Consider the following 26,085-nt stretch of genomic DNA (forward strand, 5'->3'; position numbering starts at 1 on the left):
CCAGGATCCTGCCCTGTGAAATTTGATTTAAAAAGTATGAGCTGGGCTCAGCAATCTACTTAGTTAATTGGTTCCTCCAGGGATTCTGAGGCAAGTGGTTCCTGTTTCCTAGGAAACACACAGTTATAAAAACTCTAAATTCAGTGAGGAGACCTTTGAGGACATTATTTTAGGCCTAAGTCAAATTTTAATTAATCTCTTTCTTCAAGAGCATTTTTAAAGCAATTTCTCTCTCCACTTCCCTTACCCATGTGTGTACATATATAAAACTTAGCTAATCAATGTCAAAGTGATTTTTAGAAGAATCTCAAAATTTTTTATGAAATAAATTCAAACTATTATGAAAACACTGTAAAACACACATGGAAACCAAGGCTTCTTGGCTAATTGCAACTAAAAGACCATAATTTAATTTTTTAAATTATAGTCTTCCAAATGCTGCTTGTACCTAATCTTGAGTTTCTGAATATTACTAGAGTGCAATATGATAACCATAGTATAAAATCATATACACTTTATAAAAATGTACTGAATGCATCGACCCTATCCACAATGTTTAATAACAGCAAATTTATTTGCACTATTTTGCACAAGGTGATCCAATCATTTAAGCAGTAACTTTTCATTTAAAAGACAGGATATCTTAATGAAGATCTGGGCATGGGAAATGGAAGGACCAGAAAAAATAAAAGTAACTCCTGAATATGCATGAAGAAGCAGGAAGAGTTCAAAATTAAGAAACATCTTTTAAGGCTAAGTGGCCTAAAGGGATCCAAAGTGCCTCTTCGTGTCCCCATTAAAATGTAATCTTAAAGACTTTAAAATCTTTTTATTGCCAGGGGTCAATGAAAAGCTTGCTTCCACAAAATGTGAATCTCAGCCTGAGGGTGAAAATAGAAGCAGAAAGGATATGAGGAATGGCAAAGAGCTGAGCAAACACATGAAACGAAGAACCCCAAGCCATCTGCCAAGGAGCCACGTATGTCAGGACGAACTGTAACTTGTGAAGCAGGTCCCCGAGCTGAAAGTAAAAGAAAAAAAGATTCATCAGCAAGGACAACGACAACAGTAGTAACTGCATCAAGGTCATTTAAAGGACACTTGTCAAGGTTAGGAAGGGGCAGTGAACCTGCTGTCTGCCCTCTTACTCTTACCTTCCTGCGTCTCATATGCAATGCAGTCATTTAACGATATTTTAAAACAACAACAGGCTGATCAGAAGAAACCTTGCATGGTTAATCTCAACAGATTTATTATTTCAACCCATATACATATGGTGTATCTCTTTGCCTTTCTCAGAAGAACAACCATAGCCTGCTCTTTCCTCCTTCATATTGGATCTTCTAGAGGGAGTACATACAGAAACCTATCATCATTTGACACTGTTGAGGTTTTTGTGTGTTAATTTCATTTCACCTCTTCAGCTGTTCCTACTGGAGAAAACAGCTCCATACCATTGAATTGCAAGTTACAAAGTACTTTAGAAAGCTAAGACAGGATATGAAGCTATTGCATTGGCCAGACAGCACAAGGAGAAACTGAGTTTTGGGGTGATGTGGAAAACACAGAGGAGAGACCTCACGTACACTAAGGATGAACATGTAAGAGTGAACTAACTGTTCAGTGGTTGGATTGAAGATGGAGATGATGAATGTGCAGATAAGGATAGAGAAGGATGGACTGCTCTGGCTTTAGACCTCTGCATTATGGTAAGAAGTGACTGATGAATCCCAGTTGCAAAATTCTGCTGCTGTCACTTCTAGATGCAGTCAGTCAGTATCCCGCCAGGATTTCTTTCCCCAAATCCACAGCCGATCTTCATCCATAATGAAAACTTCAAATAGCATGCCATGTTTGGTCCGAGACTGGCTAGCATTTGAGACAATAAAACACATTCACCAAGGCCATGATGTGAAATGAGAAGAAAAAATACAATTTTTAATTAGGCTCAATAGCTATTAAATAAAACAGAAGGTCATAATGAAAAGAGGGCAAGATTTGGGTGATGGGGCCATTAAGAAAGGATTCAAGGAACCAAGATAACTGAGCCCTTGTAATTTTGGAACCAAAAGATGATGTGATCCTGATTTGTTTCATAAAAATGTAATGAGGCAAAAGGATGTTAATTAGAATCCTCTCCAAATCTTTGCCTCACTTTTCTGATTTATACTGATTCTCATAAATATTCTGGTTTTAGATAAAAACTTTAAAGTAGAATAAAGCATTATTGGATAGGCCATAGTATATGAACCAAGAATAAAATGTCTCTCAAAGGCACAGCAAACATAGAGAAACCTTAAGAAGTCACAGGCATCTATCTGGTTATGTATAGAACCCCTGATCTAAACATGTCCACCAGAAACTCTAGTTACAAATCTAGCACTGAGTTTTAGGTGAAAGCTGAAGAATTTTAGATAGAAGAGAATGGAAGAATAATAGGGAGAGCGGGAAACAGTGAGAAAGAAAGAAATAGGGGAAACAAGGAAGACAAAGGGAGGAATAAAAAAAGCAAAAAAGCAAAAAAAAAAAAAATGAAAGAGGAAAAAATAGATGATGTGATTAGGCTTGGGAAACTACAAGGAAATATGAATTCCAGGAAAGGAAAGGAAAGGAGGAGTTTGTTTTGGCTCTCAACTTTTCAATTTCTTTACTCTCACTCACTTGCATCAACCATAGAGGGTTGATCTCGATTGATTTCCAAGATCTTTCAGAAAGGCCACTTTGGTTTTAATCCTGGGGTTGATTTCAGCCTCCTGAATCCATTTTGGATGGGACTCCTCAGCCCCCAGTGCCTTTGAGAGTTTGTCAATTGAGAGAGCAGCATTTTACTCTGTCAACCTGAGGTTCAGCCTTACGAGTTTACATAAAATACAGTCATTTCCCTACCACCTTACTTTCTACCAGTCATCAAGTGACTTCTACAAACCAAGAAATCGACAGTTCTAACGCAACTTTAAACTCTTGACTCACTTTTGTGAAGAGATATGATTTGCATTAAAAGCCAATATCATTTCCTTCCATCTCCACCAGTAACCCAACCAGAAGGGGAACACGTCAAATGCCCAAGAAAAGACATGACTTCTGAGTTACCAACCAGGGCAGAAGTCCTGAAAAGAGATGGTAGGCTCTCTTGCTCATGTATACCTAACCAAACTCTATCAGAAAAAATACCTCTGGATTTGAAATCTTCTAGTCATCCCAATATTAAGAATTCTTAGTTGAGTTATTAAGAATTAATCTTGTGACTTATGCCTAAGTGAAAACTGCAAGTATGAATAAGATTACCTCACATGATGTATGGCTCCCAAATGCACTAAAAATGAATCATGAGTTATGGAAAGTTACTCCTGTTAGGTTTTCTGTGTATTCCTGTACCCTGGGAGGCATTTAAGCCACCTTTTGAAAAAGCTGATAAGTAGGTCAGCTACAGCAACTACAATCAGACTGGCTGCCCCAGGGAAAGCTTCATCTGCAAGTTTGAAGCTCTAACAAGTTAAACTTTGCTGTATTATGGTTAAATGAATCTATTACAATTAATTTCTGCTTAGCACAGCAACTTGTATTTACACATAAGCAAAACCAGTAATCAGACAGACATCTAAGGATTCTAGATACAAGTACTCTCATGCTCTACTTGCAGCCAAAGCCCCATGTATTGTTCTTTCCCTTTGTCTCTGTATGCCTTTTTTCCCCAAGAACACTGTGAAGAATAAAATAGATGCTTTGTAAAGATTTTCAACATGAAGCTCACAAAATAGACTCCACTGTTCTCAATCACCGAAGAAGCCAGAGCTCCTGAATTTCCTTTCTTTATGTAGTCATGATTCCTTCACAACACAATAATTTTAATGCTCCTCTATGAAGCCCACCAGAAAAAGGATGTGCTCTAGATGAGTCAGATGCTAACACACACCAATATTTCAAAGCATGGGGTTGAGGGCATGCTGCCTGAGTCTGAATCCCAGCTCTACCTCTGGTCATGCATTCCTGCATCTATAAAATGGAGATGAAAATAGTACCTTCTCAAAGTGTCATCTGAGAATGAAATGGCTTCATCTTCGTTAAAGACTTAGAATAGTGCCGGGCAAACATAGGTGTTACAAAAGAGTTTGATAAATAAATGTTAGGACACATGTTAAGATACCTTATTCACAACCTAGTAATTTTAGAGCCCTCTTCTTCCCCAAACTAAAACTTACCAAATCCAGGTCCTCTCATTTTTCAGAGAAGGAAACCAGGCTCAGAGAGGGTAAGTGGATTGCTTAGGTTAGACAGCAAGTTATTGGCCCATCTCAAACGAGAGATCAAAGTTCCTGATTCTCCATCCAGTGATATTTCTTTCACCCAACTTTACCATGCCTCCTTGAGGCCATGGGCCTTCTGTGAACTACAGCAATAGGAAAAACTTGCCTGACATGCAGCAGCTACAGAAAGGTCCCCTTTATCCAAGCTTTCCTACTGACAGCAGAGAGGCAGGATCACAAGCATGAACATCACACATTATAGTTGCAGCCACTATTCAGAAAAATGATGGCTGTAGCCATGTTCTTTCACGTATATGGTAAAAAAGGACCTGATCTGCCCTGGAACATCCTTTTCAGTATAAATGCCTAATTAATAAAATATGATACTACCCCAAAAGCCTGATGACACTTGAGGGATTTCAACACTGCAGACTGCTGGGTTACTTGTGCTTCTTGAATGTACAACTCCAAAAAGATTGATTTGGCTCATGTATTTTATTCTTACAGTGTAGAGAGATATGATCCACGTTTAAAAAGATTCAACTTCGTATTTTCCCTTTACAGTTTGTCCTTCTCTTTAAGAGTAAAATCAGGTAAAATAATTTAAAATGAGTGTCTATCAAAACAGCAATTTGTAAGCACAAAAGAAAACCTAAATATTGATCATCAATGAGATAAGGATTTGAGGAGGGACCTTCTGCACCACATTGGCCATTGTGTACAAAATAATGAAATATTTAAGATAAGACTTAATGGAAACAGCCACACCAACACCTTTCCAGTAAGCACGGCCACATGTATTATAATGTTGTATTGAAGTACTTTAAATAGAAATCTCATTTAGATTAGCTATGAACTTGCATCTCCTTAGACAGTTTGAGGTCTTTGTTTTCATGAAGCTTATCTCACTCCTAACATTCTACTCCCAAAATCTTAAATCTCAGCCGTATTAAAATGCATAATAAATTTTACAAGTTACTGGAGTATGAGTATAAGAGAAAACAAAATCATCTGGGTTTATTCCACTTTAAACACCAGGAAAAGAGTAAAGAAAATCACAATAGAGGCCAGGCACGGTGGCTCATGCCTATAATTCCAGCACTTTGGGAGGCTGAGGTGGGTGGATCATCTGAGGTCAGGAGTTCCAGAACAGCCTGGCCAACATGGCAAGATACCATCTCTACTAGAAATAAAAAAAATTAGCCAGGCGTGGTGGCGTGCACCTGTAATCCCAGCTACTCAGGAGGCTGAGGCAGGAGAATCACTTGAACCTAGGAGGCAGAGGTTGCAGTGAGCTGAGATTGTGTCACTGCACTCCAGCTTGGGTGACAGAGTGAGACTCTGTCTCAAAAAAAAAAAAAAAAAAAAAAGAAAGAAGAAAAGAAAAGAAAAAGAAATGTAAAAGAGAAAAGAAAATCACAATGGAGTAATTATGGCTGTTTCCCTAGAAAAGCCAGCATAAATACTCTCATTTAAAATGACCTATTTTGGAAACATATTTTCAATTAGACCAGACATGCTGTTATATCTCTGCTATAGATAGCAAATACACAAACCAGCTTAAGAGAAATGTCTTCAAATAAAGGTGACCCCAAAACTTTTCCTTGCTAATACATCTGCAATAAGGCACATGCCATCTTCACTCTGGAGATCCCCTACACACTGTCCTGATCAGTGAAATAACTGCTTACTTACAGAATTTTCTTATATTTGGGTGTTGTCTTAGGAAGCTATACATCCATTTGAGTAAAGTGCAATTCTCTCTCCTAATCCCACTTATCACCTTTTCACCTATTGCTCCATGCTTACTAAGCTCCCAGATTCATTCTATCATTTGCCATTTTTTGCATTTTGTTGTACTCAGTTAGTTCTTTCTCAGCTTCAGTTAACTTCACCCCAAATTTGGAATTACCAATATTTGAACTTGAAGAGGTATACAAGAGGGAAAGGCATCACAGAAACTGGCTGTTGAGTTAAAGATGCATGGAGTTCAAAGTGAGAGAACAGTGGAGAAGCTGAAGCTCTCAAGTGCTTGGAAAGGAAGAGATAAGATGAGAAGAAATCTGGAGGTTCACAGGCAACCAAGTTAATAAATTTGGGTGCGAGCCCAGCTGAGAGGTTAAAAGCCAGGAACAAAGGAATTGTGGAAAACTGTCAGATGTTTTAAGGCATAGGTGGTAATACGGGTAGTATAAAAATGTTCAAAAAGAAATAGAAAAAGTAAAGCTAGTGACATCTCAAATGTAGGGGACCACTTTTTGGGGAAGGGAAGCACCACTCTTACAGAATAACAAGTTGTTAACAGAAAATATGATACTTCAATTTGGGGATATTAAATATTTCCAAATAGTAGCTGACAACATGAGACAGAATTTTGTAAAGTAAGAAAAAAAAATTCAGACAATGGTTATAACTCATTACAAGAGTGACTTTCATGCCAGAAGCAGATTCTACCTTAGTTAACAATGTGTGTTGGGAGCCCATTAAATAGCATCCATCAGACTTTGCAAAATATTGATAGGCTTCATGGAGCATGGTAATGCATAAAGGATATCATCCATTATAAAAATAATATAAGTAATCAAAAAATTTGTAAGGAGAAACATAAATTAAATGTTAACTCAAAACAAAAGGGTGTACTCACCCCCCAACAGTTAGAGGCAAAGAGCTAATCTGACATAAGAATGGTTAAGTCTGAACTGACACCACACCTACCCTAAGGGAACACAGACATGGATATAGGTCTTAGGAGCTGAGGAATTGGGTTTTAGCATAGTTGAATGGGTTCCATGTCTATAAAGAGCAAATTATTAAAAATTTTCATTTACCACTGCTGGAAAAAAAGCAAAAAGAGTTTGCTTTCTGCCTTCTGTAGAGAAGATAAAAACCTGTCATTCATGATACACCAAAACCTCAAGTCCTCATAATACAGGAGAGTGGAATTTAAACTTAAACTATTCCAGTAGGGTGAAAATAAAAAAACAAGAAACTAACATAAAATAAAAAATAGTGGAGAATGATAAAACTTCCTCACAGAAGCAAATGAATGAGTTCAGGTGTTTTTTTTGGCTCCTACGAGTGAGAACATGCAACATTTGTCTTTCTGTGCCTGGTTTAACTCACTTAACATGATGTCCTCCAGTTCCAACAGTGTTGTTGCAAATTGACAGGATTTTATTCTGTTTTATGGCTAAATAAATTCCATTGTGTATATATACTACATTTGCTTTATCCATTCATCTGTTGATGGGGACTTAGGTTGATTCCATCTTTTGGCTGTTGTGAATAGTGCTATCATAAACATGGGAGCACAGATATCTTTTTAATATGGTGATTTCTTTTCTTTTGGATAGATAGCTAGCCTTGGGATTGCCAGATCACATTGTAGTTCTAGTTTTAGCTTTTCAAGGACCCTGCATACTGGTTTCCATAGTGACTGTATTCATTCACATTCCCACCAACAGGGTGTAAGTGTTTCCCTTTCTCTACCTGCTAGCCTTTGTTATGTTCTGATAATAGTCATTTTAACTGGGGTAAGATGATATCTCACTGTGGTTTTGATTTTCACTTCTCTGATGATTAGTGATGTCGAGCACTTTGTCATATACTTCTTGGCCATCTGTATGTCTTCTTTTGAGAAACGTCTAAATGTCTAAAAACGGCAAAAGTACTTAAGTCTTTAATCTACTTTGATGTGAGTTTTGTATATAGTGAGAGATAAGATAAAACTAGATGTTTCATCCCTCTGAATATACATATCCAATTTTTCCAGCATCATTTATTATGTTTTTAAGTTTTTAATTTTTGTGAGTGCATGGTAGGGATTCATAAGATATTTTGGTGTAGGCATACAATACATAATAATCACGGCATGGAAAATTGTGCATCTCTTCCCTCAAGCACTTATCCTTTGTGTTATAAATAATCAGGTTGTAATCTTTTAGTTACTTTCAAATGCACAATTAATTTATTATTATTATTATTATTTATTTATTATTATTATTTTTTTAGACGGAGTTTCGCTCTTGTTACCCAGGCTGGAGTGCAATGGCGTGATCTTGGCTCACCGCAACCTCCGCCTCCTGGGTTCAGGCAATTCTCCTGCCTCAGCCTCCTGAGTAGCTGGGATTACAGGCACGCACCACCATGCCCAGCTAATTTTTTGTATTTTTAGTAGAGACGGGGTTTCACCATGTTGACCAGGATGGTCTCGGTCTCTTGACCTTGTGATCCACCCGCCTCGGCCTCCCAAAGTGCTGGGATTACAGGCGTGAGCCACAGTGCCCGGCCCACAATTAATTTATTATTGATTACGGTCTCTTTGTTATGCTATCAAAAACTAGGTATTATTTACTTTTCCTATTTTACACATTAACCATCTCTACCTGCCCTCAATGTTCCCTTACTAGCCCCAACCCAGCCTCTGGTAATCATCCTACTCTCTATCTCCAAGAGTTAAATTGTTTGGATTTTTACATCCCACGAATAGGTGAGAATATATGATGTTTGTCTTTCTTTTTAAATCCATTTACCTGTTGATGGACACCTAGGTTGCTTCCAAATCTTGGCTATTGTGAATTAGTACTGCAGTAAACATAGGAGTGCAGCTATCTCCTCAATATACTGATTTCCCCAGTGGGATTGCTGGATCATATGGTAGCTCTATTTTTAGCTTTTTGAGGCACTTCTAAACTGTTCTCCATAGTGGCTTACTAATCAACAGTTCCACCAATAATGCACAAGCGTTCTCATTTCTCCACATCCTCACCAGCATTTGTTATCACCTGACTTTTGGGTAAAAGCCAGGCGATGCTTATGCTGCCAGTCTGGGACCATATATTGCAAATCATTGCAATAAAGGGCTGGAAACACAATATTCAATTTTCAAAGCACTAGAGGGAAAAAAAGGACCAAAAAAAGTTCATTTTGTTCAATAGATGGTAAGAAAGAAAAGGTGAAGAGACAAAGAAAAAGCAACATGAACATAAAGCCAACAAAAAATACCATGGTAGAAAAAAGTCCAAACATATCAGTAATCACAGTAAATGTAAATGGATAAAATTTGCCTATCAAAACACAGATTCTCAGTCTGCCTTAAAAATAAAAATCTTGTTAGATTTAGAAGAAATATTAAAGTGACCTAGAAATTTTAGGTAAAGTAACTTTTAAAAAGATACTAGATACATTTTTACCAAAAGAAAGCTTCCTTACTTTTATTAATATTAAGCAAAATAGTGAGACTTTTACTCAAAAAAGAATAAATAGCAGTACATAATGATGAAAGGAGAGTGTCACCAGGAAGACAAAATAATTGAAATATATATACTTGGCCATGCAGTCTCAAAAATATTTGAAGTAAAAATGGGTAGAATTACAAGGAAAGATTAATAAATCTATAATCATAGGGGAAGTTTTTAAGATACCTAGCTCAGAAAATGATAGTTCAATTAGACAATAAATAAATAAGCATATGAAATATCTGACCAACAGAATTAACAAGCTTCATCTAAGAGATACGTGTATTAGAACCTTACAACCAACCAAAAGAGAAAGAATATAATTTTCAAACATAGGTACATTTACAATAATCGATGCCTTATTAAAGTACAAAAGCAGTCCTGATCCATGACAAAAATTAATATCATACACACTGTTTTACAATTAAATTAGAAGTCAATAATGAAAAGGTGGCAAAATAACAATTGTAATAATCACAATCCTTTGGATCTGTGTGTAATAACAACAATAAAAATAATAGTTAAGAATAAATTATTAAAATTAGAACATATTTTAAAATGAACGACAATGAAAAGAACTTTTAGAAGTTCTTTTCATTGGTTCTAGTACCAATTAGAACTTTTAGAACCCAGGTAGAGTACTCTGTAGAGGAGAAGATATTGCCTTAAAATTTGCAACTTAGAAAAACTTCACAGTCCATATTGGGAGGCTATTTCCTTAATGTAAAAATTGGACAGGGATATTACAAGAAAGAAAGATATATTATTATCTATGAATATAAATGCAAAAACTCTCAATGAAATATTTACAAAATGAATCTATAAATGTATAAAAACACATCATCATCAAATTTGGTCCATTTCATAATGGTATATTAGGAAAAAATGTTAATGTAATTAACGAAATTGAGAAAGTAAAAAAGAAAAAGTGAATGTTGCTCAATTGGTGCAGAAAGGATGTTGAAAAATGAATTTGACACCCATTCCTAAACATCCCTTGCAAACTAGTAATAAAAGAATTCTTCTTAAACCTCATAGAGGGTACCAGAGCTATATTGCAATAAACACTGTATTTAACAATAGAATCTCAGGATTATTCAGACAAGAGGCATCAAGCAAGATGAATCTGACTAAACTAAAACAGAAAAGTGAAAAGAAAATTACTAAGGGAAACTAAAATATAAGGAGAGAGAAAGGAACCTCGGGTAATAGTTTGTTATCTGTGAAGTACAGTTTGGGAAATTTTAACTAAGAAGAGAAATGGAGACAATGCAGAAATGATAGTACCCAGCAGGAGTAGGCTACTTAGGCAAATCAATGTGGCATTTATAAAGGAAATGCAACAAGCCCGGATTCTTTGATGAGCTGACCTTATGCAGCCAGACAAATTCAGACCCTTAAGAGAACACAATAGAGAGAAAATAAATGTAATCCTGGGTCTGTGTGTTTCTGCATGTGTTGGGGTATGGGACCGTAGGTTAATGATGTATGGGGAGGTGGACCGTTGAGGAAGAAGGCAAGGGTGGACTTCAATAAGGAAGAAACCTGAGATAATGAAAGTGACGGATACTTTTGTTCTCTAAGTATTCCGCTCATTTCACCTTGGAGTGAAGTGGTAGAAATAACACAGTTTATGCACACATTCTGCCTTCCTTTTCAATTTCCTACTTCTTTAATTCCATGTTAGCCTTCTTCTAACTCTTCCATATATGAAACAGCTTCTCCATCTTCGAATTGCATTCTATTTAGCTCTCTCTTCCTGTGGAGAAGCAGCAGCTTCCTGGATTCTGCTTTTGGGGGCTTCCTCCCTCTTAAAGATCTGTTATAATCTTGTGTGGAGCGAATGCTGCCCTTGGGAAATGGGTATCAGAGGCAAGTTCATTTGCCTCCTATCAGGACACATGCTGCTTGCTTTCACCCACATGGCATTTTAGCAAGAGGAACAATGCTAATGGATGAGCTATAAGGCAGCTTTTTGTAAAGCCCTTTTGTCCCTCTCATCTGCATACCTCCCTGGGTATCTAACTTACATATTGTCTTGAAGTTTTTCTATTTGTAATAACACTTCATTAATCTAGTACATATAAGAATAAGATGGTTCATACTGTGATTTTTTTCCATATCACTAAAGCTTTCTCTTGTAAGCACTTGAAACTTTCCACATTTTTTTATCAAAATATAAATATAATAATAGGAGCTTTTAAAATCAAAATATAATAATAGGAGTTTACTTTAAAAAAAAAACAAATAGTATAGAATTGCATAAAGTGTATAATGAAAGTTTCTGTTACCTGCTTTACTCTGACCTAACTTCCAGTACCAACCACAGTTAATGACTGTTTGAGGAGTTATCCTTCCTGCATTTTCTGCACGTGAACATGTACTATGCACACACACATACACAAGCACACACAGTCTTTTTCTTTAACTTGGATTAGCAAGGTTGGGTCCAGTGGTGCAGTCTGTAGTCCCAGCTACTCAGGAGGCTGAGGAGCAATCACTTGAGCGCTAGAGATCCAGGCTACAGTGAGCTGTGATCAAGCCACTGCATTCCAGCCTGGGTAATAGAGTGAGACCTTGACTCTTGAAAAAAAAAAAATTGATTAGATGCTGGGGGCAGTGGCTCCTGCCTGTAATACCAGCACTTTGGGAGGCCAAGGAGGGTGGATTACGAGGTCAGGAGTTCAAGACCAGCCTGGCCAAGATGGTGAAACCCTGTCTCTACTAAAAAGACAAAAAAAATTAGCTGGGTGTGCTAGCGGGTGCCTGTAATCCCAGCTACTCGGAGGCTGAGGCAGAGAATTGATTGAACCCAAGACAAGGAGGTTGCAGTGAGCTGAGATTGCATGACTGCACTCCAGCCTGGGCGACAGAGTGAGACTCTGTCTCAAAAAAAAGAAAAATAAAAATGATTAGAACGTCCTCCTTGTCCCATCCTCTGCCACCAAGGTAACAAGTTTGAAGTAAAAAGTAAAACATATACCAATGGGAGAGGGGCAGGAAAGGCATTAGAGCACGCCACCACTCTGAGGCACAGCCCTAAAGTTGGGGACTGAGCAGACTTGACTCTGGCAACCCCACCTGGCTCTCCAACCAGCACACAAGTTATCCCCCCAGGAAAGAGCCCATGATGCCCTGAGGATAACCACTGCAACAACAAAGCTCAGCACTGTCCCACTCCCAAACTAGCTTAATTCCACTCCTCCCCACATACGAAAAGTCTAACAAAGGAAATGGATGCTTATTTTCTGGCATAAAAACTATTTACCTCAGTCTCTATGGGCCTCCACAAAACATCCAGCTGTCAACAAAAAATTATGAGGCATACAAAAGGGCAGGAAAAAAAATTTACTCCTAAAAGATAAAGCCATAATCAAAGTAAGACTCAGAGATGACACATATGGTGGAACTATCTTATAGGGGGTTTAAAAGAACTGTGATTAATATGTTAAGGGCTGTAATGGAATACTAAGCAAGATGAAAGACTGAATGGGTAGTCTCCACAGAGGAATGGAAACTATAAAATAAAAACTCAAGTGGAAATGATAGACGTGAAAAACACAGTCACAGATATAGAAGGCTTTCTTTCCACAAATTTGTCACACAGGACATAGTCGGGGAAATAATCAGTGAACATGAAGACAGTTCAGCAGAAATGGTCCATACTGACACACAAAATACAACTGAGTGAGTTAAAAACTGCAAACATTATTGAGTATGTGAAACCTTTAGAGCAATACCAAATTGTCTAACACAGGCATGTTTTGAACCTTAGAAAGAGAAGAAGAAGACAGTAGAACAAAATAAATATTTGAATACATAATAGCTAAGCAATTTTCAAAATGACAGACACTAAACCACAGATTCAGAATATCAGGCCAGGTGTGGTGGCTCATGCCTGTAATCCTAACTCTTTGGGAGGCTGAGGCAGGTGGATGACCTGAGGTCAGGAGTTTGAGACCAGCTTGACCAATATGGTAAAACCCTGCCTCTACTAAAATACATACATTAGCCAGGCTGTGGTGGCAAATGCCTGTAATTCCAGCTGCTTAGGAGACTGAGGGAGGAGAATTGCTGGAACCCAGGAGGTAGAGGTTGCAGTGAGCCAAGTTTATGCCACTACACTCCAGCCTGGGCAACAGAGGGAGATCCTGTCTCAAAAAAAAAAAAAAAAAAAAAAAAAGATCAGATAGTAGCAAGGAGCATAAATATACAAATGAACAAGTGAATAAACAAACAACAAAACCTACACGCAACAACTGCTAAAAACAAAAGACATATTTTCAAACTACTGAAAACAAACGACAAAAAGAAAATCTTGAAGGCAGCCAGAAAAAAGACATATTACACAGAGAAGAACAAAGGTAAGCACTGCAAAAGACTCCTCATAAACCATGTAAGCCAGTAGGTCATAGAGTGACATTTATAAAGTGCTAAGATGGTTGGGAGAACTGCCCATCTTGTGAAACTATCAACATAGAATCCTATTCCCAGTGAAAATATCTTTCAAAATGAAAGAGAAATACTTTCTCATGCAAATAAAACCAACATAATTTCTTGCCAATAGATCCACATTCAAGAGTGGCTCAAGAAAGTTCTTCAGGCAGAAGAAAAATAATGTAGGTCAGAAACTTGGACCTACACAAGATACAGAACATTGGGAATGAAATAAATAAAATAAAATCATTTTTAGAATTTTATTATTGCTCTAAAGCAAGAATAGTAAATAATGTATTGTGTATTCTTAGCATATGTAAAAATAAATATATGACAATAATAGCAAAAAGGATGGGAAGAAGAAATAATGCTGAAGTTCCTTAAACTACATATAAAGTGGTGTAATATGATTTAAATATAATATGATTTAAATTTAATATTATTAAATTTATATATGGAAATTCATATTAAATGACATATTTTAAAATATATTGTAAATAATATATTAAAATATATTTTAAAAATATATTAAAATATATTTTAATTAATACTAATAATTATATTATTAATAAAATATATTAATATAATTAAAATATAAAAACATATTTTGAAATTATATTAAATAATATAAATTTAAATATATGAATTTAATAATATTACATTTAAATATTATATTTAAATCATATTATACCGCTTTATGTGTAGTGTAATGACACTACACATATACCTTTAAAGGTAGATACTGATGAATTAACTTTTATATTCTTAATATAAGAGAACGACTTTTAAAAAGCACAAATAATATGTCAGTAGAAGAAATAAAATGGAATAAAGAAGTAGTTCAAAGTGATATTCCCTCAAAATTTATCCTGTTAGTCTCCTCTCCACTGCCCTAATCATTTGTCTCTCCTTCTAGAGACTCCTAAAATATTTGGCATGTAATTTGTTATCACATGGAAAGTTGTACAGAATGTTGGCAGCAAAAATGGGCGTTGGACAGACCCATGTTCTGACAGTAGGTCTGCCTCTGACTAGTTGCAAGACAGGTTTCAGTCCACTGAGCCTCAGTATTCTCATCTGCACAGCAGACTGGTTAATGCTACCTACCTCAGAAGTTTATTGTGAAGCTGAATGAGATCATCCATGTAAATTTTTAGCTCAAGAACCAGAATATCATTAAGTACTCATAAATACAGATTATTTTATTGATTGCACTTGTGACATTGTTTCAAAATTATTTATTTATTTTTCATTTTTTAATTTTTTTGAGACAGAGTCTTGCTCTGTTGCCCAGGCTGGAATGAAGTGGCATAATCACAGCTCACTGCAGCCTCAACTTCCAGGCTCAAGAGATCATCCCACCTCAGCCTCTCAAGTAGCCTCCCAAGTAGCACTACCACACTTAGCTAATTTTAAATTTTTTTGTAGAGATAGGGTCTCCCTATGTTGTCCAGACTGGTCTTGAACATCTGAGCTCAAGCGGTCCGCCCACCTCGCCCTCTCAAAGTGCTGGGGTTGCAGGCGTGAGCCACCATGCCCAGCCCCAAATTATTTTTTATATGTCTATCTCTACTGCACCCCCCCATTAGAATGTACTCTCCTTGGAGCAGACACTGGTATTACTTACAGTTTTACTGTTATCTTCTAGAAGATTTGTAGGCTCATAGTAGGTATTTCAGTAAATGTTTTTCAGAAAGTGAAACAAGAGCCTGAAAGGCTCAGGTGTTGTCCCAGTTCATCAAGCATATAGCCTATAGGAGCTTGGGTTAAATGGAATTTTTCCTATTACTTAATGATTTTCATTTACATGTCAGATCTTTGTCATTGTCACTGCTTTTTTTCTGATAAGACAGGTATTTACCCTCTCTTCCTCCTTGGATGTTTCAAATTTGTATAGTAACCATCTCAGTCTCATTCATAGCCTTTCTTCACCTAAGGTAGAAACACTATGGTTTGGACCACTCAAAGTACTTCTACAACCGCTAGTTCAAGGAAAGAAAGAATGAGAAAATCTGTGACCTTGAAGATCTTGTCCTAAATATGAGCACCTGGTAAAGAATTGAAATCTGCAGTTTCTAAATGTACATCCCATAAAACAAGATGCCTACAGCCAGCAAAGGAAGGCAGATGCCAGTGGGCAGCCTTGCAAGGAAAAGGCGGTCCTGGCTCTTAACCAGATTGAGTTATCATCTATTCTGGAAGCATTTTAAAGAGGGCCTTAGGGCACTCCTAGGTGCTGAATGAGGAAGGTTTTCAAAATTCCTTCAGCAAGTGAGTCTAGAGTTGTCACCTGTCTTGAATTCCCTGAAGCCACTCAAGTAGCCTTTGTGCCTTAAGCATACCTTACTTCTCTGCTCCTTAGAAGATTCATCAGCTCTGGCTCTTCAATTCTCCCTATTAATGAAGGCACATCACTGCCCAAAGGGATAGCAACATTTAACCAGTGAGCAGACTCCTTCAGCAGAGAATGCTGAAAACTTTTTAAACAGACGGGTGCTCATAAATACTTCTTTGATGTATTAGCATGGATAAATGTGCCTGTGTAGATCTTTGAACAATATACCTAAATTCACATATTTATTATAGTATACTTTGGCATGAGAATAAAGCAAAAATGAAGAAAAAAAGTTTTAACTCTTGCATGGGAGGCTTGATATCCTAAATGGGGAGAAAAAGCTGACTCTTACTTTGAAGGCTGAAGGGCAGAGGAATTGCTAGCACGCATTTCAGCCCCTCCCAAGAGATGAACTGCTGTAACTTGCATGATTTGAGTTAGGGGAAATCATCCTCTTTGTGTGTGGGTGCTGTCCTAGGGAGCAGAAGACAAGAAAGTGGATGTGTTAGCCTGTAAATCTTTAACTAAGGGATGTGTAGGGGCTGTGCAGTCACTTTTCTGCAATTATGCAACACAACACTAAGAATGCAGCCACAGGCTGTGGCCACAGTGCAGAGAGATGGCCAGTGGGTGACAACAGCTTGTCATCACTTGGGTAGATCTACAGCTAGAAGCAGACTGTAATTTATTCTTCTTGGTTTTGCAAGAGGGACTCTGATGACTAGAGAGCACAGAGCAACAAATTCACGGTGCAGCTGCCAGCTTGACTGACCCTGTGCTAACTCCCCACTGTGAACAGGACAGCAGGCAGCAGCTAGACAGCTGAACAAGATTCATAAGAAGCCAAGAAAATCAAAACATACACCTTGAGAAGCCAGAGAAGGAACTCCAAGTAATCCATATGCTCAGTCTAAAAGTCTTGCTCCTCCCTGCATCCCCTTCCCCCACCACTGTGAGTCAGCATCTCTAGAATAATAAATGCCATCCAAACCACTGCATCCGACCTAAAATTTCATTTCTCACAAAACAGTTTTCCATCTCGGAAGCTCTCAAATGAATTCAATCAATATGTGCTGAATAATTATTATGAACCTGCCTTTTGTTAGATGTTGCACACAGTAGGAAATAAAGACATACACCAGTGGTCTCATCACTGAGGCATTTCCTGTCTTCCTCGGAACACAGATGCACTAGAGTGTGTTCTTTGTTTTCAGGCATAGTGCAGAGCTTGTGAAATTCTTTCCCTGAACCATCCTGGGTGGCAGCTGATGTTGAATAGGTATCCCTGAAAGCCCAGAAAATGTGTTTTGCTTATGCAGTGGCTGTATGGAACTTCTGCAAACCAGTCTACTCCTGAGCCTGTGCAGACTGGGAATAGCACCGAGTTCAAGTCAGCCTCTGTAAGTGACTTAGGATATGTTAAGGAACAGTCATTGTAAGAAGGCAATATGCAACATTCTGGAGTTATATTTCATATCTACTGTGTGCCTGACTGTGTTCTATAACAAACCTGCATGTTCTTCACATGCACCCTAGAACTTAAAGTATAATAATAAAAAAAAAGAAAAAAGAAAAAACGAAGTGAAAACAACAACAACAAAAACAACAACAACAAAGGCAACCGTAAACACTACCATATCAATAATTACATTAAATGAAATGGTCCAAATATATTAAAGAAAAATATTGGCAGAATGGAATAACAACCATAACTCAACTATATGCTGTCTATTTAACGATATAAACAGTTTTAAAGTAAAAGGATGAAAAAATACGTATTACGCAAACATCAACCAAAAACAGGAATAGTGATATCATTATCAAATAAACTTGATAAAGCAAAGAAATTATCAGAAGAGACATTATGTAATGATAAAAAGATCAATCCACCAGGAAGATCTACCAGTCCTAAATGTGAATATAGCAAACACCACAAATATGTGAAGCAAAAACTAATAGAACTGAAAGAAAAAGCAGACAAATCACAATTATGGTTGGAAACTTCAACACACCACTCTCAACAGTTGATGGAATAATTAGACAGAAAAAATAACAATATAGCAGAACTCAACAACATTTTAATGCAACAGAATATAATCAACTTTTATTGATTCTCCAAGAATAGGAGAACACATGGTCTTTTTAAGTGTTCATGGACAGATACAAAGATAGACCATATTCTAGGCTACAGACATACAAACACATAGAAGCCAAAACAAACAAACAAAAAAACTCAACAAAAATGAAGAGAAATGAAATCATACAGTGTACTCTGACCATAAATAAATCAACCTAGAAATGAATAATCGAAAGATAACACAAAAATATCCAGAACCTTGGAAAATGACACACTTGTAAATAATTCATGATTCAAAGAGGAAGTCTTAAGGAAAATAAGAAAAATACATTCAATTGAATGAAAATGAATGTATAACATTTCAAAATTTGTGGAGCACAGTTAAAGCAGTGCACAGAAGGAAATTTGTGGTACTAAATGCATACATTAGAAAACAGGAAAAGTCTGAAATTGATAACAATATCTCACCTCAAGAGCCCCCATAAAAAGAAGAGCAAAATAAATCACAAGCAAGAAAAGAAAGGAAATAATAAAGATAAAAGCAGAAATCTGCGATTACTAGCAGCTCAGGATTGTAGCTCCCAGTGAAAGCGCAGAGAACGAGAGGATGCCACACTTTCAGACAAATTTTTATTACTCACAGACCAGGAGATTCCCAGCAGAGGAGCCCCACAGGTCGCCAGGGTGACTCTTGTGGCCAGCGCGGCAGTTCTCGGTGCAGAGTAAATGGGACTGGGTTCCCTTTTGCTCAATGTTTGGAGCTCCGGGAAGGCAGAGTCACCTATTCAGCTGATTGAAAAAGGGACTCAAGAAGGAAGCCAGACCAGAGATTCCCAGGCAGAAAAGCACCATGAATCTTAACGCCGCTGTTTTAGCCAGCGCAGTGGGTTGCTCAGATTCTGGCACGGGGAATCAACAAGTTTGACATCCACTCAGAGACCTAATTTGAAAGTCGGTAATTACAAAGATGACAGGTGGATAAATTTACAATGACGGGAAGAAACCAGCGTAAAAAGGCTGAGAATACCAAAATCAGAATGCCTCTCCCTCTACAGGGGATCACAGTTCCTCATCAACAAGGGAACAAGGCCTGATGGAAAACGAGTGCATTCCATTAACAGAATTAGGCTTCAGAAGGTGGATAATAAGAAACTTCTGTGAGTTAAAAGAACATGTTCTAGCCCAATGTAAAGAAACTAAGAACTTTGAAAAAAGGTTTGACGAAATCCTAACGAGAATAGACAATTTAGAGAGGAATATAAGTGAATTAATGGAACTGAAGAATACAATACGAGAACTCCGTGAAGTATGCACAGGTTTTAACAGTCAAATTGATCAAGCAGAAGAAAGGATATCAGAGGTCGAAGACCAACTTAATGAAATGAAACGAGAAGACAAGATTACAGAAGAAAGTAAAAAGGAATGAGCAAAGTCTCCAAGAAATATGGGACTATGTGAAAAGACCTAATTTACATTTGATAGGCGTACCTGAATGTCATGAAGAGAATGAATCCAAGCTGGAAAATATTCTTCAGGATATTATTCAGGAAAACTTTCCTAACCTAGTAAGGCAGGACAATACTCAATTCCAGCTAATCCAGAGAACACCACAAAGACATTCCTCAAGTAGAGCAACCCCAAGACACATAATTGTTAGATTCACCAGGGTTGAAATAAAGGAGAAAGTTCTAAGGGCAGCTAAAGAGAAAGGTCAGGTTACCCATAAAGGGAAGCCTATCAGACTCACAGCAGATCTCTCAGCAGAAACCCTACAAACTAGAAGAGAGTGGGGGTCAATAGTCAATATCCTCAAAGAAAAGAATTTTCAACCCAGAATCTCATATCCAGCCAAACTAAGCTTCATAAATGAAGGAAAAATAAAACTTTTCACAAACAAGCAAGCACTCAAAGATTTCATCACCACCAGGCCTGCTTTACAAGAGCTTCTGAAACAAGCACTATACACAGAAAAGAACAACCAGTATCAGTCATCCCAAAAACTTACCAAAAGGTAAAGAGTATCTCCATAATGAAGAATCTATATCAACTAATGGGCAAAATAGCCAGCTAGCATTAAACGACAATATTAAACTCACAAATATCAAGATTAATCCTAAATTTAAATGGATTAAATACCCCAATCAAAGACACAGACAGGCAAATTGAATAAAAAGTCAAAACCTATCGGTACGCTGTATCCAGATCCATCTCATAAGCAAAGACACACAAAGACTCAAAACAAAGGGTTGGTGGAAGACTTACCAATCAAATGGAGAGCAAAAAACAAAAACAAAAACAAAAAAAACACAGGAGTTGTAACTTTCATCTCTGACAAAATAGACTTTAATAGTAACAAAGACTAAAAGAAACAAAAAAGGACATTACATAATGGTAAAAGGATCAATGCAACAACAGGAGTCAATGATCATAAATATATATGCACCCAATATAGGAACACCCAGATACATAAGACAAGTTCTTAATGACTTATAAAGAGACTTGGACTACCGCACAATAACAGCGGAAGACTTTGACACCACATTGTTAATATTCGACGGATCAATGAGATAGAAAATTAACAGGGACATCTATGATTTGAACTCAGACCTAGAACAAGTAAACTCAGTGAATATTTATAGAATTCTTCACCCCAGGTCCACAGAACATACATTTTTCTCAGTATCACATTATACCTATTTTGAAAGTGACCACATAATTGGAAGTAAATCACTCTTCAGCATTTGCATAGCATTTCACAGACTTAAATGAAATATTGGTTGGCTGTTCATTTGTTATTTTCTTCCCTTATTCCTTCCTGTCTCCACTGTTAAGCACAATTATCGGCATAAAAGAGGTTTTTAATACCTATTTTTAGATTGCATTCCAGCCTGGGCAATAGAGCAAGACTCCTGTTCTCTCTGCCCCTTTCTCTTTCTTTCTTAAAAAAAAAAAAAATAATAATAATAATAAAAGCAGAAATCTATGAAATTACAAATAAAACAAAAATAAAGAAAATCAATGAAACAAAAAGTTAGCTCTTTGAAAAGATCAATAAAATTAAGAAACCCCTAGAAAGACTGACAAAGAAAACAATAATATCAGGAGTGAAACAGTAGATATCACTAAGGAACCTACAGATATAGAAAGGGCAAAAAGAGGATACTATGAACAACAACACGTAGTACAACAGAACAAAAGTAAATTTGTCAATTTAGAAGATAGACGAAACAGATCATTTCCAAAACAAAGCTATCAGAAAACCCAGTATGAAATAGGTAATTTGAATATCCCTACAACTTTTATGGAAATTTAACTTATAATTTTAAAAACTCCTTCAAAATATTCTCCAGGCCCAGATGGCTTAATTGGAGAATTCTAACAAATGTTTAAAGAATTAATGCCAATTCCACACAATCTCTCCAGAAAATAGGAGAGGAAGGGATACTACAATTCATTTTATGAAGCTAGTATTACCCTGATACCACAACCAGACAAAGACAATATATACAAAAGACCACAACACCCCATACACAAAAATATAGCTCAATATCTCTCATGATATAGATGAAATTTCTTAACAAGATATTAACAAATAGCATTCATAAACACTTAAGAAGAATATGGACCATAACCAAATGGGTTTTGTTTCTGGGATGCAAAGTTGGTTTAATTTTCAAAAATCAATCAATGTAATCCACTATATTAATAGGCTAAAAAAAAATCACAGAATTACATCATCCAATATAGAAAAGCATTTGACAAAATGGAAATTTCATTTATGTAAAAATGCATAGGAACATAAGGGGAACTTTTTTGACTGGATAAAGAACTACAAAAAACAACTCATTCATACTTAATGGTGAAAGTTGTATGCCTTCTTTCTAATGTCTGAAAGAAGGTAGGGATCTACTTTCACCACTCTTATTTGACATAGTGCTGGAGGTGTTAGCTAGTGCAATAAGACTGGAAAATAAAGTAAAATGTATACAGATCAGAAAAGAAGAAATAAAATGATCCTTACCTGCAGATCGCATGGTTACCTACATAGAAAATCCCAAGGCACCTATAAAAACAAACAAACAAACAAAACCTTCCCAAAACTAACAAGTAAATTCAGGCTTACAAAAATCTATTCTATCTCTATATGCTAGCAATAAACCCACACATCCTGAAATTAAACATACAATTCAATTCATACTCACTCAAAAACAGGATTATATAGTTGTAAATATAACAAAACTTGTGTACAATTTATAAGCTAAAAGTTGAAAAATTCTAAAAAAAGAAATCAAAAGATAAATAAATGGCTTCTGTAGTTACAGATTGAAAGACTCAACATAGAAAAGATGTCAATTCTCTCTAAGCTGATATAGAAGTTTAAAGCAATTCCTATTAAAATCTCAGCAAGTGTGTTTTTTTATAGCTGCAATAAAAATTAACCTAAAATTTATTAGGGAAGGGCAAAGGTAACTAGAATAGCTAAAATAATGTTGGAAAAAAATAAAGTGGGAAGAATCCACGTACCCCATTTCAATTCTTACAGTAATCAAGACTTCTTGGTATTGGTAGAGGGATTAAACAGATGGGTCAATAGAATAAAATACAGCACTCAGAAATATACTCACACAAACATGTGCAACTGATTTTGAGAAATGTGCAAAAGCTATTCGAGGAAGGAAAGACAGTCATTTCAACAAATGGTGCTGGAATAATTAGACATAAATAGGCAAAAAAAAAAAAAAGCTTTAAAAACAAAAGCAAAACGAACAACCCTTTACCTAAGTCTCATAACTCATATTAACTCAATATACATCACAGATTTAAGTGTAAAATGAAAAGTATAAAACTGTTAAAAAAAAAAACACTTAGGAGAAAATCTTGGGGTTTGGAACCAGGCAAAGAGTTTTTTGCACTTCACACAAAATTATGATCAATAAAAGAAAATATTGATAAATTAGACTTTGCAGAAATTAAAACTTTTTGAACTTTGAAAGATCCTATTAAGAGAAGGAAAAGACTAGCTACCAAGTGGGAGAAAATATTTGCAGATGACACATCCAACAAGGGAATCAAATCTAGAGTATACAAGGCTAGGTGCGATGGCTCACGCCTGTAATACCAGCATTTTGGGAGGCTGAGGCAGGTGGATCACCTGAGGTCAGGAGTTTGAGACCAGCCTGGCCAACATGGTGAAACCCTGCCTAAAAATACAAAAATTAGCCAGGCGTGGTGGCGTGCACATGTAGTCCCAGCCAGTAGGGAGGCTGAGGCAGGAGAATCACTTGAACCCAGCAGGCAGAGGTTGCAGTGAGCCGAGATCACCCCACTGCACTCCAGCCTGGGTGACAGAGCGAGACGCCATCCCCCAACCCCACAAAAAAGAAAAAAATATATAGAGTATATAAGGAATTCTCAAAATTAAACAGTAAAAAACCCAGACAATCCAATCTAGACCATATAAAAACTATATGAAGTCATTTTACCAAAGAATATACACAAACGGAGAATAAGCATCTAAAAAATATTCCATATCACTAACCTTTATGAAAATGTAAATTAAAACTACAATGAGATATCATGACACATCCATCAGAGTCGTTAAAGTTTAAAAATATAGTGGCAATATCAAATGCTGGCAAGGATGCAGAGAAAATGGATCACTCATGCAATCCTGGTGGAAATGTAAAATAGTATAGCCACTCTGTCATTTTCCTTAGAAATTTAGCATGGAACTACCATATGGTAATGAAAAGTAATAAATTACTGATCTCTACAACAACCTGGATGAAGAATATCATGTGAAAAAAATATTAGAAAAGTGAGTAAAAAAGACAATCCCCAAAAGTTATATATTGTATGATTCCAAGTATGTAACATTCTTGAAATATCAAAATTATAGTTACAAACATAGTATGTATTAATTTAGGCATATCAACAGTCAATTCAAATGTGAATGGTCTAAATACACAAATTAAGAAACAAAGTGCTAGAGTAGATTTTTAAAAAAAACCAACTATAAAAAAAGAAATTAAAAAAAGCCTTCTTGTAAAAAAGGAACCAACTACTAGCTATAAGTTTGGTACAAAGAAACTACTCTAAACATAAAGATTCAGAACTAATATGTCAGAATAGCAAAGCTGCCCTATACTAAGTCAGTAAACAAAAGTCAACTGCTTTCTCATATGCAAGCAAGGAACAATTGGAATTTAAAATTAAAAAAATAAATACACCTCTACAATAGCACCAAATAAGACAAAACATGTGTGTATAAATAAAACAAAATATGTACAATATCTATGTGCAAAAACCTATAGAAATCTGATGAAAGAAACAGAAGACTAAATACATGGAATAGTATTTAATGGTCATAGGTTGGAAGACTGAATATTGTTAAAACATTGATTCTTTACAACTTGATCTACAAATCCAGCATAAACCCATTCAAAATCCTAACGACATTTTGCAAATCTAGAAATCTGATTCTAAAATTTGTATGAAAGGCAAAACAATGACAACAATAAACAAAAGCAGAATAGCCAACACAATACTGAAGAAGAAAAGCAAAGCTGGAAAAATCACAGTATTTCAAAGCTCACTCTAAAATGGTAGTTATCAAGAGAGTTTGGTATTAGCAAACCAGACACATATATTAATTGAACAAGCTCAAGAAATAGACCTGTGCTGGTACCATTCCTTCTGAAACTATTCCAAACAATATAAAAAGAGGGAATCCTCCCGAACTCATTTTATGAGACCAACATCATCCTGATACCAAAACCTGGCAAAGACACAACTAAAAAATATCCATGATGAACACTGATGTGAAAATCCTCAATAAAATACTGGCAAACAGAATCTAACAGCACATCAAAAAGCTTATCCATCACAATCAAGTAGGCTTCATTCTGGGGATGCAAGACTGGTTCATCATAGGCAAATCTATAACATAATCCATCAAATAAACAGAACCAAAGACAAAAACCACGTGATTATCTCAAGAGATGCAGAGAAGGCTGTCGACAAAATTCAACAGCCTTTTATGCTGAAAACACTCAATAAACTAGGTATCGATGGAACATATCTCAAAATAATAAGAGCTATTTATGACAAACCCACAGCCAATATCACACTGAATGGGCAAAAACTGGAAACACTCCCTTTGAAAAATGGCACAAGACAAGGATGCCGTCTCTCACCACTCCTATTCAACATAATATTGGAAGTCCAGGGCCAGTTCTGATTGGCCAGGGCAATCAGGCAAGAAAAAGAAATAAAGGATATTCAATTAGGAAAAGAGGAAGTCAAATTGTCTCTATTTGCAGACGACATGATTGTATATATAAGACTCCATCATCACAGCCCCAAATCTCCTTAAGCTGATAAGCAACTTCAGCAAAGTCTCAGGATACAAAATCAATGTGCAGAAATCACAAGCATTCCTATCACTAACAACAGACAAACAGAGAGCCAAATCATGGGTGAACTCCCATTCACAATTGCTATAATGATAATAAAATACCTAGGAATGCAACTAACAAGGGATGCAAAGGACCTCTTCAAGGAGAACTACAAACCACTGCTCAAGGAAATAAGAGAGGACACAAACAGATGGAAGAATATTCCATGCTCATGGTTAGAAAGAATCAATATCATGAAAATGGCCATACTGCCTAAAGTAATTTATAGACTCAGTGCTACCCCCATCAAGCTACCATTCACAGAATTGGAAAAAAACACATTAAAGCCCACATAGCC

The 26,085-nt window shown here is 36.4% G+C and overlaps 1 protein-coding gene across 4 annotated transcripts in view; it reads right to left on the reverse strand.

The window, feature by feature from the left end:
* Window positions 1–26,085, reverse strand: part of PCNX2 (pecanex 2) — a 308,138-nt gene that overhangs the window by 107,221 nt on the left and 174,832 nt on the right. For all 4 annotated transcript variants that reach the window (XM_064383610.1, XM_064383609.1, XM_064383611.1 and 1 more), the window contains exon 22: window positions 911–1,021. In XM_064383610.1, coding sequence (XP_064239680.1) covers window positions 911–1,021 — 111 coding nt within the window. The remainder of the gene's footprint in view (window positions 1–910; window positions 1,022–26,085) is intronic.

The sequence above is a fragment of the Aotus nancymaae genome, unplaced genomic scaffold (assembly GCF_030222135.1).
Source record: "Aotus nancymaae isolate 86718 unplaced genomic scaffold, 86718_ANA_hifiasm-v0.15.2.pri h1tg000032l_0, whole genome shotgun sequence".
NCBI classification, from domain to species: Eukaryota; Metazoa; Chordata; class Mammalia; order Primates; family Aotidae; genus Aotus; species Aotus nancymaae.